The following is a 14,633-nucleotide window of genomic DNA, read 5'->3' on the forward strand; positions in this document are numbered from 1 at the left end:
TCCTGGTTTCCTAGTCTCTTTATTGATGTTCAATTCTCTGGCTCTTAACAATTTCATTTTCTTCTGGTTCTGGTCCAAATTCACACTGATATCAACTAAATAACACTACTATGAGCTATTTCATGAATGTACAGTCTTACTACATTGTAATAAGGTTTACAAATACTGTTTTTACTTGTGTTTCTGTTGTATCTGCTAGCCTTTGCAAATCATTTATAAATGCTTTGTAAAGCATAGCAAGTCTTCACTTTAGATGGGCTCACGCCATGTAGTCAACTAATGAGTAGTAACTCATGAGTTTTGGTAAGTGCTTGTTAAAGATGCATTAACACACTAACTATCCATAGGCATATTTCTGAAGGCATGTCCAAATAGAACAACACGTGTGTGTCCAGGTTCTGTTAGCCATTTATAAATGCTTTGTAAAGCATAGAAAGTGCTCACTTTAGATGGGCTCACACAATATACTTAACTAACTAGTAGTAACTCATTAGTTAATCATGGATTACATTATTGGTAAGTATTTGTAACAGATGTGTTATCACCCCAGCTATTAGTTTAGGCCTTTTTCTAAATCATAACATTTTATTTAAGACATGAACAAATGTAGGTCTAGATAGTGTGTTAATCATTAACTTCCTAGTTTTAAACGACCTTTTACGTTCCTGAGTATCTAGTTGATTATGGTGAAATTACTTCATTTACAAATGGTTAATGCATAATTTTGGAATTATTAAAAAATAAACTGATAAACATTTTACATTTAGACCAACCATTTACTAACTGTATTTACAAATGCTGTACTGATTAGAATGAATGTAGGAACTATGCTTTACAAATGATAAACAAAGAAATTACTAATAGTTTGTAGATAGTTATCCCTTTATAGTTTATAAAGGGAAAATTATTTAATTTACCAATGTTTTTTGCAATACTTAGAAAGTGTCAAACTTCTATTTATAAACATAATTTTCGAGAGCTTTATTTACTATGAACAAACCATTTATGAGTGTGTATACAAATGCTTTATTTATGAGAATTAACATAGGAGCAATGCTTTACAAATGATGAACAAAGCATTTAGCAATAGTTAGCAATTGGTTTATAATGGGAAAATGATTTCATTTATAAATGGTTGTTTCATTATTTATTAAGTATAAATCATGTACTTACAAACATTTTTCAAGATAGGCTTATTTACTATGAACAAACCATTTATAACTATGTGAACAAATGCTTTACTGATGATGAATTATGTATGAACAATAAATTAATAATGATGAACAAACCATTAACTAATAAGCTTGTTTACTATAAACAAACCATTTATAACTGTGTGAACAAATGCTTTCCTGATGATGAATTATGTATAAACAATTAATAAGTAATAATGAACAAACCATTAACTAATAGTTAACTAATGCTTAATAAATGATGAATTATGGATAGTTATTATAAAGTGCTAGCAGAAAAACTAGTCCATGCATTTGTTACTTTGAGGCTGGACTATTGTAATTACTTATTATTATTATTATTATTATTATTATTATTAAAAGTAGAATAAAAGTAAATATAATAAAAGTAGAATAGAAGCCATAGCCTTCAGCTACCAGGCTCATCTCCTGTGGAACCAGCTCGGGAGGCAGACACGGTCTTTTAGAGTAAGCTTAAAACTTATCTCTTTGACAAGCTTATATTTAGGGCTGGCTCAGGTTTGCCTAAATCAGCATAACTAATGGCTGGTGCCTTTAGTTATGCTGATTTAGGTTTAGACTGCCGGGGGACTTACTGAACCTCACAGTTTATACAGGTGATTTTTAAGTCTACAGGGTGGGAGAACCGACACGTTCGGTCCGATGTGGTGTAATGATATTATGTGGGGGCTCTCCGCTACCTGTGTGAAGAAAGGCAAGTAAGTTCTTCTGGGAAGTGTCTGTAGTTTGAACCTGAAAGGTTCAGGTGGCTGCAGCAGAGGCAGAACCTTGTCTGCAAGAGTTTTTCTTCAGCGCACTGTAGCAGCAAAACAAGGCAAATGATTACGTTACTTAAGGTTATCCAAGTCAGAAATAAGATTTGAGTTTTGAGGCATTCAGCCCAACCACTCAGGAATTGCATTTTTTCAATTGTTTACATCCAATTTTGGATGTAAACTTCAGTGTCCACATCCACACAATCTTCAGTTCTGTATAGATGACAGCTGGTACTTCCTTAAATAAAACGTCCTTTATGGCTTTCCCACTGTTCCATTCAGGCATTCCATCTTTTTCCAGAGGCTTCACTGAAGAAGCTTCATTGTGTCAAACATGAGAAACTACAGCTAAAAAACAACAGCAGGCCATATATGTAGTCCAAAATGAAGACCTACAAGTAGAAAACTAATAGCTGTTGATATTTAAAGTCCAGTTTAGGAAATTACAGCTGAGATGGTCATGATCCAAGAAACATGGTGTAGTCCAAGTCTTGAGACATATCTCCTCACGTACTTGCTTCATTTGATTCAGAAAGCGTTGCTGTACACAGATCACTGAAGATATCTGAGAAAAAGAAAGATTCAAGTCAGTTTTATCCATAAATAAAATCATGAATCCTATTATATCATATACAAAAATAAGCATGGGGAACTGTGGAAAAACTGTGGCATTCATTTTTGAGATGGCGGAGGCACAGGCAGGACTGCAGTGTCAATAAAACATAAACCAAACAATGTAGCTTTCATCTGGCACACAGGCCAGACCGAACAACTACATCTCCAACTTTGATCAACTCCTGGTACATCCTAGTAAGATAAATCATGTCTTTTAAAAATGCTAAATCATCCCCTTGATGATTCGGTAATTACAATGAGTGTACTCTTCCAATTATTGAAACAGCAAAAATAGTTCTACAAGAAGGATAACTTCAAATGCTTTATTCAGTTGATCATGGATGGAACTAACAAAAGACTGGATGGCATCATTAGAGCTGTACAGGAACTTAAAATTCACCCAAGGAGAGTTTGTAGAAAATGGAAGGGGATACACTGAGATTGAAACAAAGATGAAGTCATGTGAAAACAACATAATGAATTCTAAGCAGGAAATGGATGGAATATTCACAGAGCTGGACTACATTGAAAACCAGTGCAGAAGGTCAAACTTGATGGGATTGTGGATGATAAAGGAGAGAATTGGAACGAATCAGAGAAGTAGGTTCAACAAATGCTTTCAAACAACCTGGCCGGGGGGCAAGGAAAATTGTTGTGAAACTTCTTCACATTAAAGACAGAGAGATTATTCTTTCTCATGCCAAGAAATTAAAGGGCACACAGATCTATATAAATCAAGACTTCAAATATGACGTTTGAATGTTCCTTCTAAAAAATACACTATTTTTCACATGTCCATAAGATGGCAATGTACAACAAGATATACATAACTACTTGTTTAGGTATATTTATACCAACAATAACCTGTCTTTTAAAAAATCTCCACATACCTAAACATTACAAAATAAACTAACGTTAATAAACTAATATCCTATACCGTGATATTTAAAGGGGTGAAAACCGAGTTTACCTTGTCATAGTTGAATTACGACAGTTCGGTGGGTGAAATAGGCATACATAGTACCTCAAAGTCCCATTGACATCCCTTTCCTATGCAAATCTCACAATTTGAAACTGCTGCTGAAAACGGGCGAATCTCAACAAAGCTTATAGTTGACGTCATCTCTGTGGCTGTACCTTATTTGGCTCTAGTCTCTACCTTTGTCAAAAAATTTACATACACCACTGACCTGAGATCAGCTCAGTCTTCTGAATAGGTCGCGCAGATCTCAGAAATGTTATACATTGTTCGTCTGCTATTTCATTTATATTTCAGTATTTCATTACTAAATTCACTTCTGAGACTTTTTTATGCGAGAAATCAACTATGTAAAACTCAAATATGGGCCATTTTACGAAAATGTATGACTAATTGCAAATTTGGTAAGATGCTGTCGGACTTCAGGAGCTCCACACCCATACGCCGGCCGTGGAGCCCCGGCAGCCCCGGCAGCCCCGCGAGCATTTGGTATTAGTAACCCATAAACGGTGACTTTGCCCTGGGTATGGGCTGCCCTGTCTGTTTATTTCAACCAACACTAGAGTTGTGATGGTTGGAAAAGTGTAGAGAAGACCAAAAACGGCTTTTCATAGTTTTATTTGGTTTCTGTCAACTTTGAATGAAGTGTGTTTTACGATGCTAAAATGACTGTTTATTTACATGGAGTCTGGTGGGTTTGGTCCATAATGACATCATGTTAGCTGACAAATAACACTTCTTCACCTTCCTTCCTCTCCTACTCCTCTCTTCAAGTCTCGTCTCTGTGAAAACAGCTGTTGGCGTTGAGGCCTGAAGTCAGTTAGGAGTCAGTCAGTTGGTTAGTTAGTCCATCATGACAGCATGTTAGCTGACAAATAACACTTCTTCGCCTTCCTTCCTCTCCTACTCCTCTCTTCAAGTCTTGTCTCTGTGAAAACAGCTGTTGGTGTTGAGGCCTGAAGTCAGTTAGGAGTCAGTCAGTTGGTCAGTTTGTGATGACATCATGTTAGCTGACAAATAACACTTCTTCTCCTTCCTTCCTCTCCTACTCCTCTCTTCAAATCTTGTCTCTGTGAAAACAGCTGTTGGTGTTGAGGCCTGAAGTCAGTTAGGAGTCAGTCAGTTGGTCAGTTAGTCCATCATGACATCATGTTAGCTAACAAATAACTACTCTCCTCCTTTCTTTCTCCTCTTCTTGTCCTCTCCTTTTCTTCTCCTCCTCCTGTGGCAGTACGTGTTGCTGTGATTCAACAATGGTTGAGTAAAGGCCATCGTCACCACAGGTATATAGTTAATATCGTTAGTAACAGCTGATCTGAGCTACCTTTACTCTGCTGTTTGACATGTCCTGCAAAGAGAGGACAACAGCCTACAGAAAGAGTCTCCATGATAGGAGGTGTGTTTGTAAGAAGTTGTTGCTATGGTGATTTCCACAGTGAGGTAGTAGAGGAGGGAGGGGGAGACAGTATCTTCCATGGGCCATTTAATGATAATTTACCTCTTAAGTTTGTTCTGTAATTCAAAAACGGTGGGTCCAAACAGCAAAATATTATCATCACAAGAGAGACAACAGTCTGGCGAACGCATTGATGTGGTTTTTATGTTTGTGGTGTCAAATATATGCGACACAGAGCAGGTAACAAATATATATATATATATATATATATATGTATATATGTATATATATATGTATATATGTATGTATGAAGAGTGAAAACTGTAGGGGAGAGAGCAATTTGTTTGGAAAACAATTCACAGAATTGTACTGCGGCTCAATTTTTTTTCATTGTTTCTATCGGCAGTTGGTATGAACAGAGCCAAAAGTTTAGGTCCGGTGGATTCCAAAGTTACATGTCTGCCAGGCACAAAATTTCCTACATTTTGACCAACAATGAAGAGTGAAAACTGTAGGGGAGAGAGCAATTCGTTTGGAAAAAAATTCAGAGAATCGTACTACAGCTCCCCCCTCTGTCTTCCCCTCTAGCTCTCAACATTCCGTCCCCATACACACACATTGGAAAATCTGAAAAGGTCTGAAAACTGGACGATACATAAACTATGATTTGGTAGAAACAGAGCTTGATATCAGAATGCCCAGTATGGCCCCAAAGAGGGGTTGTTTTGAGCTATGTTAAGCTATTTCCCGAAGATTTCCCATTAAAGTATATGGGAAATTTTGCGGTGTTTTTTTGCCAATTTCGTAAAAAACGTGCAGCAAATCTCTTATTCAAATGATAGCGCACAATTTCCGGTCATTACACGTTTTGATGTATTTTGTGTGCATATGTTGGCAACACTCCGTGACTAGTAGCGGGACAAAATGTGGCGGAATAATAATAATAATAAGTAATAATAAAGTAAAGATAATAGTCATTCTGCCGATTGCTGCTATTGCAGCACATCAACACACTGAGTAAGTTATTAAAATGATACATTTATCAAGTGTTAGTTATGGTGCATATGTTCTCAACTTACAATAAGGCTACCAAACAGCATTAATAACTGTTTAATTATGGTGTATTAATGCTTCTTTAGTATTGTTATACATTAAGTAAGTGATAGTTAAGGTGCATATTTTCTCAACTTTACAATAAGTCTATCAAACAGCATTAATAACTGTTTAATTATGGTTTAGTAATGCTGATTCAGTATTATTACACATGTATCAAGTGTTAGTTAAGGTGCATATGTTCTCAACTTTGCGATAAGGCTACCAAACAGCATTAATAACTGTTTGATTATGGTTTAGTAATGCTTATTCAGTATTATTATATATTAATTAAGTGATAGTTAAGGTGCATATGTTCTCAACTTTACAATAAGGCTATCAAACGGCATTAATAACTGTTTAATTATGGTTTAGTAATGCTTATTCAGTATTATTATTCATTAATCAAGTGACCATTTTAGGTTAAGTAATGCTTATAGCATGCTCAATAATTTATATAGGTTGGGCTTTAAGTTAATGTCTACATGAAGACAAAGGAAGAAGCAAACCTCTGCATGGAGACTATGGTCTTTTCACTGATCTCACCCTCTACCAAAAAATAAGTCATATGTTGGAGGATGAACAAATGTATTGGAGAAAGGTATGTGGACAACCATAACCCAGTAAATAAACAATAAAACTGTTTTTTTCATAATGACATGGCTTGGCTGTGAACCTTAAGACATACATGCTATCAAACATCTTTATCAACCACCTAGTAATATTAGGAAATACCTAAATTAACATAAACTAAGGGTTTACACTTTAGTTAGCTGTTATTTCCAGTTTAGGCTTTTTAGTACATTACTTAATGGTAAAATAAACACCTTAGTTAACTGTTATTAACAGTTAGTCAAGGCTTGTTACTGCATTAACTAATAGTAAAATAGACACCTTAGTTAACTATGATTAACAGTTAGTCAAGTCTTATTACTGCATTAACTAATGAGATATTGGACACCTTAGTTAACTGTGATTACTGCATTAACTAATGATATAATAGATACCTTAGTTAACTGTGATTAATCTGTGATTAACCGTAATCAAAATTAAAGAATTTTGATACGCTATAACTGCATTAACTAATGATATAATATAGACACCTTAGTTAACTGTGATTAACAGTTAGTTAAGGCATCAACTAATGGTAAACAATACATCAATTAATACCGTAGTTAACATGAGCATTGTTAATAAATGTTTATTAGACAATTTATTCAACTGTTAATAACGGTTAGTTAATGCTTTAAAGCATTAAAACAAACTTCTTAGCATACGGAGTGCTGCTAGCCAGCCTAGCAGTCCGGGCAAGTGGGTGACTGTCCGAGGGAACCGTAGCGCTAGCTCTAAACCGGGGAGCACACATGGCGGCGGTCACGCTAAACCGGAGCCTATGGCTAACCACCAACATCTTCGCCTTTCTTACATTTTCTCCCCATTCAGTGACATGCTCACTGAGAAGCCAACTCTGGTTATTGGGAGCTCTATACTGCGGGAAATATGAGGTTGGCGGCTCCAGCGGCTGCGGTCTTGTGCATCCCTGGGCCAGAGCGGACGATGTGGAATCCTATCTAAAGCTGCTGGCTAAAGATAACTGTAAATACAGTAAGATCTTACTTCACGTAGGTGGTAATGATACCCGATTACGCAAATCAGAGATCATTAAAATTAATGTTAAGTCACTTTGTGCATATGCAAAGACATATCAGAAAACTCAGTAGTTTTCTCTGGACCCCTGCCAAACCTGATCAGCGATGACATGTACAGCCGCATGTCATCCCTCCACCGCTTGTTGTCAGAGTGGTGCCCAGCTAATGATGTGATGTGAATAACTGTAGGGCATTCTGGGGAAAGCCTGGTCTGATTAGGAGAGACGGCATTCATCCCACTTTGGTGGCCGCTCTCATATCAAAAAAATCTGACCGAGTCTATTATCGGTCATAAACCATGACAACCCAAGTTTGATATTAGTAATCAGAGGTGCAGTGCTACGCCCTCCTCTGTGCTTCCCTTGGAGCATTCGCCCACTCATAGTCCCATAACCACAGTGTCTGTCCCCCGACTCAGATTGGTTAAATCAAAGGTAAACAAAAGAGGGGCACGTAGATTTTCCTCATGTATTTTTGTTAAGACAACCTAATTGGAATTAAATCTACCACTGCAATGATAGAACAGAACAGGAAAATTAGATGTGGACTATTAAATATTAGATCTCTGTCTTCTAAATCAGTAAACAATTTGATATCAGATGATTATCTGAATTTGATCTATTCTGACTTACTGAAACATGGCTGTGCCATGAAGAATATGTTAGTCTAAATACTCAAAGAAGTAAATACTCAAATTCCTAGAGGCTCAGGCCGAGGACGGGGAGTTGCAGCAATATTTGATTCAAGCCTATTAATTAATCCTAAACCTAAACTAAATTATAACTTTTGAAAGCCTTGTTCTTAATCTTCAACATCCAACATGGAAAACATTACAGCCAATTATATTTGTGATGTTTACTGAGCTTTTTATCATGTGTGACTACACATGATAAAAACTAAAATTAAATTTAGACAAAGTACTTATTGTAGGTGATTTTAATATCCATGTGGACATTGACAGCAATAGCCTTAGTACTACTTTCAACTCACTACTAGATTCAAGTGGTTTTAGTCAGAGTGTGCATAAGGCCACTCACTGTTCTAACCACATCCTTGACGTTGTGCTGGCATATGGCCTCAAAATTGAAGATTTAATAGTATTTCCGCAGAATCCGCAGAAAAAAAATTCGAATTCTTACTACCCGACTATATATACGAGAAATTAGATAAAAGCTTCTACACTAGATACCTATCTGACAGTGCTATAGCTAAATTTAAGGAAGATATTCCAACAGCATTTAACTTAATGTCATGCTTTAATATAAGAGAGGACCTTTATGTTAACTTTAGTCCCTCCCAAATTGATAATTTTGTAGACGGTGCTTTACGGCCTGCCTACGGACGACTTTAGACTCTGTTGCTCCCCTCAAAAAGAAGATGATGAAGCAAAGGAAACTAGCACCTTGGTATAACTCCCAAACTTGCAAATTAAAACAAATCTCGCGAAAACTTGAAAGTAAATGGCATTCCACCAAACTGGAAGAATCTGGTTTTGATTGGCAAGACAGTCTGAAAAACCTATAGGAAGGCCCCTCTCGCCAGATCAGACTATTACCATATTTTACGGAGTATAAGTCGCATCAGTCAAAAAAATGTGTCATGAAGAGGAAAAAAAAATATAAGTCGCACTGGACTATAAGTCGCATTTATTTAGAAATTTATTTCACAAAATCCAAGACCAAGAACAGACATTTAAACTGGAAAGGCAAGTTATTAAACTACACAATAGCACACAGAACAAGGGGCTGAATACGGTAGGTGTCCAGTATGTTAACGTAACGCAACTGGACTGTTTACTGAGCCTCTTCTAGCAGCACGCTGTTCAAGCACCCATCTGTGGACTCGTTCCTCCAGCTTTGGCCATCTTGATTTCAGCGCGCGACTAGCTTTCTTTGTTTTCTTCATTCTGTAAGACTAACCTTTTCGCCAGTCCCAAGTTTCTCACTCACTCCAAACTTTCATTCTGCTGCTCGATTACCGTTTTTCGGCTGTGTATTTTACTACCTGCAGTCACCTGCAGTTTATTTTCTTTCTCAGTTGTCTTTAGGAGCAGCATATAGTTGTCACAAGCCTAGAGCGCCTCTCGCGGCTGTAGACGGTAATGTTGTCAGCATGAAATAACATTTAAAACATTTTAAATTATATATATTTTGATATATAAGTCGCACCTGACTATAAGTCGCACGACCAGCCAAAGTATGAAAAAAAAGTGTGACTTATAGTCCGGAAAATACGGTACTCATCAATAATAGAAGAAAATAAGAACAACCCAAGGTAGTGATGACTGCATGAGCTTCTTTAATGATAAAATTATAACAATTAGAGATAAAAATTCATCACCTTTTGCCCTCAACCTCTAACGGTTCACCTTTAAACGCAGGACTGCTAGAAAGAACGACAAGACCTGACATATACTTAGACTGCTTTCATGCTATAGACCTTCAACAATTAATGTTAAAGGTCTCTTCATCTACCTGTCTCTTAGAACCCATCCCAACGAGGCTACATAAAGAAGCGTTACCCATGGTTAACACTTCATTGCTAGATATGATCAATATGTCTTTATTAACAGGTTATGTACTGCAGTCATTTAGTCAAGTAGCTGTGATAAAACCTCTTCTGAAAAAAAACCACCCTCGATCCTGAGGTCTTAGCCAACTATAGACCTATAGCTAACCTTCCCTTTCTCTCCAAGATCCTTGAGATGGTAGTCACTAATCAGTTATGTGATTTTCTACATAGCAATAGTTTATTTGAGGACTTTCAGTCAGGATTTAGAATGGCATAGCACAGAGACGGCACTGGTGAAAATTACTAACGACCTTCTAACTGCTTCAGACAAAGGACTTGTCTCCGTACTTGTCTTATTAGATCTTATTGCTGCATTCAACACTATTGATCATACCATCCTGTTACAGAGACTGGAACATTTAGTTGATATTAAAGGAATCACATTAAGCTGGTTTAAGTCCTATTTCTCTGATTGATCTCAATTTGTTAATGTTAAAGATAAATCCTCCAGGTACGCTAAAGCGTAAATGGCGTTCCACAAGGCTCAGTGCTTGGACCAATTCTAGTCTCCTTATATATGCTTCCTCTAGGCAATATTATTAGGAAACACTCGATTAACTTTCACGGTTATGCAGATGACACCCAATTATCCTTATCAATCAAGCCAGACAACACTAGTCAGTTAGCTAAACTTCAAGCATGCTTTAAAAATATGAAATCATGGATGACCTACAATTTTCTGATGTTAAACTCAAACAAGTTATTATGCTGGGCCCTAAACACATCCGAACCTCATTATCCAAAGATATAGTTACTCTGGATGGTATTGCCCCTGGCCTCCAGCACTACTGTCAGAAATGTATTATATATATATATATATAAATATATTATATTTATTAGTTTATAAGTTGATTATATTTATTAGTTGATCAGGATATATCAGGATATATCAGGATATCAGGTTAACGCCCACTTAAAACAAACCTCAAGAACAGCCTTTTTTTATTTTCATAACATTGACAAAATTAGGCACATCCTGGCTCAAAATGATGCTGAAAAACTAGTCCATGCATTCGTTACTTCCAGGCTGGACTACTGTAATTCCTTACTATCAGGTTGCCCAAATAAGTCCCTTAAGACTCTCCAGCTGATCCAGAATGCTGCAGCACGTGTTCTGACAAAAACTAAGAAAAGAGATCATATTTCTATTGTATTAGCTTCTTCATTGGCTTCCTTCTTGGAGGGTGTATGTCTACAGACGCAGCACCCCTTCTTTTATCTGCTTCTCTTCATAGTCGTCAGATTAATCTACCGTATAGTCAGTGATATAATCAAAGTAGAGGGAGGCAGGCCAGTACAGCCTGATCCGGCAGGGGAGAGTTCTAGCCCGACCAGGCTCCTCTCGTCCGCTCGTCTCTCTTAATTATGCTGTTATAGTTTTAGACTGCCGGTGGACTTCCTTTGACACCTCCTTCTCTCTCCTCTCTTTTTCCATCTGTGTGCATCCTTGTCCCAGAAATGCTTGTTACTAACTTAGCTCTGGGGAGCTTATTCCCTGGAGTCCTTATGTTTTCTTTTCGCCCAGCATATTTCCTTGGATTAGGGTGGCACCTAAATCATGGTTGCAGCTGTCCCGGGGGTCCTGCTCCCCGCCCTGCTATGCCCTGTTACACTCTGCTACGCTCTGTAGTGCCCTGCTACGTCCTGCTGCGTCCTGCTACATCCTGCTACGCCCTGTAGCGCCCTGCAGTGCCCTGCAGGGCCCTGCAGTGCCCTGCTATGCCATGAACTACTACAACTACTATTTCTGGTCATTGTTCCATTATCTTTATTGTGACTATTATTGCCATTGTTCATCACACCCCCAACCGGCACTGTCAGACACCGCCTACCAAGAGCCTGGGTCTGTCCGAGGTTTCTCCCTAAAAGGACGTTTTTCTCATTACCGAGGTTTCTTCCTAAAAGGAGTTTTTCCTCACCACTGTCGCACTAAATGCTTCCTCTTGGGTGAAGTACTGAAATTGTTGGGTCTCTGTAAATTATAGAGTGTGGTCTTGACCTACTCTACCTGTAAAGTGTCCTGAGATAACTCTTGTTATGATTCCATACTATAAATAAAATTTAATTGAATTGACAGGACCAAACTACCAACAGGACACCCAGATGTTGCCAGAGAATTTAATACTGGCAATTTCACCATTCAGAAGACCCATCTGGTCTTCTCTGCAATCCCCATTTATCAAGCACATGAGCAGAATAATGCTTACATCAAGAATAATGGAAGTGCAGTTGATCTTACAGACAACGCTAGTGCCCTGGCCCTGAGGTTGCAACACTGATTAAGGACTTTGAAGATGCACTCCAGCTTATAAAATGATGAGATGAGGTGCGCCACAATGACCAGACAGCAAGTGTGAAAGCATTTAGGAAAGATGTCTGCTCACTCAACAATGTAATGTAATGGAAGAACTGGGCAACCCATTCGAAGAGGAAAACAAAGACCTGCTTTTCCTTGACACCAAAGAGATTATGGATTATGGTTAAGAACGCACAAAAGATTGGCCAACAGTTCCATGCATTTACAAAGGAATGTCTTGTGGAGAAAAAGCCCTGTTGTTGGCTCAACAACAAAGAAGGCAATTAAGAAGAAGCAGCAGCTTACATTAATGAAAAGTGATGTTGAGCTACATTAGCTATCACATTTTTTTTTACTTTAACTTGTATGTAATTTATATTCATGATGCTGAAAACATGGAAACTGCAGCTTGGGGGTGGCTGTCAGCCATGGTCATCAGAATGCTAATATGCAATGGCCCAATATTCAGATCTCCTCTCAATATATAATATATGTACCAATTTAATCACAAATGATTTAACCAACACAAGTAAACAAGAAAAGTTTTTTTTATTTTTAATGTTCATTGTATTTTGACAAAAATGTATCTTGTCTGAATAAGAGATGTTACTAATAGAATATGTGTTACGTGTAGTGGGGACAGGATTGGCAAAATGAATGCTGCATTAATGGAATTAGTCATTTGCACTTTACAATGAAAAATCGAGGAAGGGATGAAGTGACCCTGCCCGGGAAGCCCCCGTCTGGAGCCAGGCCCAGATGGAGGGCTCGTCAGCGAGCGTCTGGTGGCCGGGTTTGCCACGGAGCCCGGCCGGGCACAGCCCGAAAAAGCTACGTGGCGGACATCCCTCCATCCCATGGGCCCACCACCTGTGGGAGGAACCGCTGGGGTCGGGTGTGCTGCCACATGGGTGGCAGTGAAGGTCAGGGGCCTCGACGGACCAGACCCGGGCAGCAGAGGCTGGCTCTGGGGACGTGGAATGTCACCTCTCTGTGGGGGAAGGAGCCAGAACTCGTGCGGGAGGTGGAGCGCTACTGGTTAGAGCTGGTGGGGCTTACCTCTACGCACAGTCTTGGTTCTGGAACCATACTCCTGGATAGGGGTTGGACTCTTTTCTTCTCCGGAGTTGCCCAGGGTGTGAGGCGCCGGGCGGGTGTGGGGATACTCACAAGCCCCGGCTGAGCGCCGCTACGTTGGAGTTTAACCCGGTGGGACGAGAGGGTCGCCTCCCTACGCCTGCGGGTTGTGGGGGGAAAACTCTGACTGTTGTTTGTGCATATGCACCAAACAAGAGTTCAGAGTATTCGGCCTTCTTGGAGACCTTGAGTGGAGTCCTGCATGGGGCTCCAGTCGGGGACTCCATAGTTCTGCTGGGGGACTTCAACGCGCACGTGGGTAATGATGGAGACACATGGAGGCGTGATTGGGAGGAACGGCCTCCCTGATCTAAACCAGAGTGGTTGTTTGTTGTTGGACTTCTGTGCTAGTCATAGCTACGAACACCATGTTCGAACATAGGGATGCTCATAAGTGTACTTGGTACGAGAGCACCCTAGGCCAAAGGTCAATGATCGATTTTATAATCGTTTCATCTGATCTGAGGCCATATATTTTGGACACTCGGGTGAAGAGAGGGGCGGAGCTGTCAACCGATCACCATCTGGTGGTGAGTTGGGTCAGGGAGTGGGGGAAGACTCTGGACAGACCTGGTAAGCCCAAACGGGTAGTGCGGGTAAATTGGGAACGTCTGGAGGAGGCCCCTGTCCGACAGACTTTCAACTCACACCTCCGGCGGAGCTTTTCGTGCATCCCTGTGGAGGCTGGGGGGCATTGAACCCGAGTGGACAATGTTCAAAGTTTCCATTGCTGAAGCTGCGGTGAGGAGCTGTGGTCTTAGGGTCTTAGGTGCCTCAAGGGGCGGTAACCCACGAACACCGTGGTGGACACCGGTGGTCAGGGAAGCCGTCCGACTGAAGAAGGAGTCTTTCCGGGATATGTTATCCCAGACGACTCCGGAGGCAGTTGCAAGGTACCGAAGGGCCCAAAGGGCTGCAGCCTCTGCCGT

The 14,633-nt window shown here is 39.4% G+C and overlaps 1 protein-coding gene across 1 annotated transcript in view; it reads right to left on the reverse strand.

The window, feature by feature from the left end:
- Positions 1 to 984: 984 nt before the first annotated feature.
- mcf2l2 (MCF.2 cell line derived transforming sequence-like 2) overlaps positions 985 to 14,633 on the reverse strand; it is a 272,628-nt gene continuing 258,979 nt past the window's right edge. The window contains exon 34 of the mRNA XM_078259471.1: positions 985 to 2,534. Within this exon, the coding sequence (XP_078115597.1) occupies position 2,534 (1 nt within the window). The 3' untranslated portion in view covers positions 985 to 2,533. The remainder of the gene's footprint in view (positions 2,535 to 14,633) is intronic.

The sequence above is a fragment of the Sander vitreus genome, chromosome 9 (genome assembly GCF_031162955.1).
Source record: "Sander vitreus isolate 19-12246 chromosome 9, sanVit1, whole genome shotgun sequence".
Taxonomy (NCBI): Eukaryota; Metazoa; Chordata; class Actinopteri; order Perciformes; family Percidae; genus Sander; species Sander vitreus.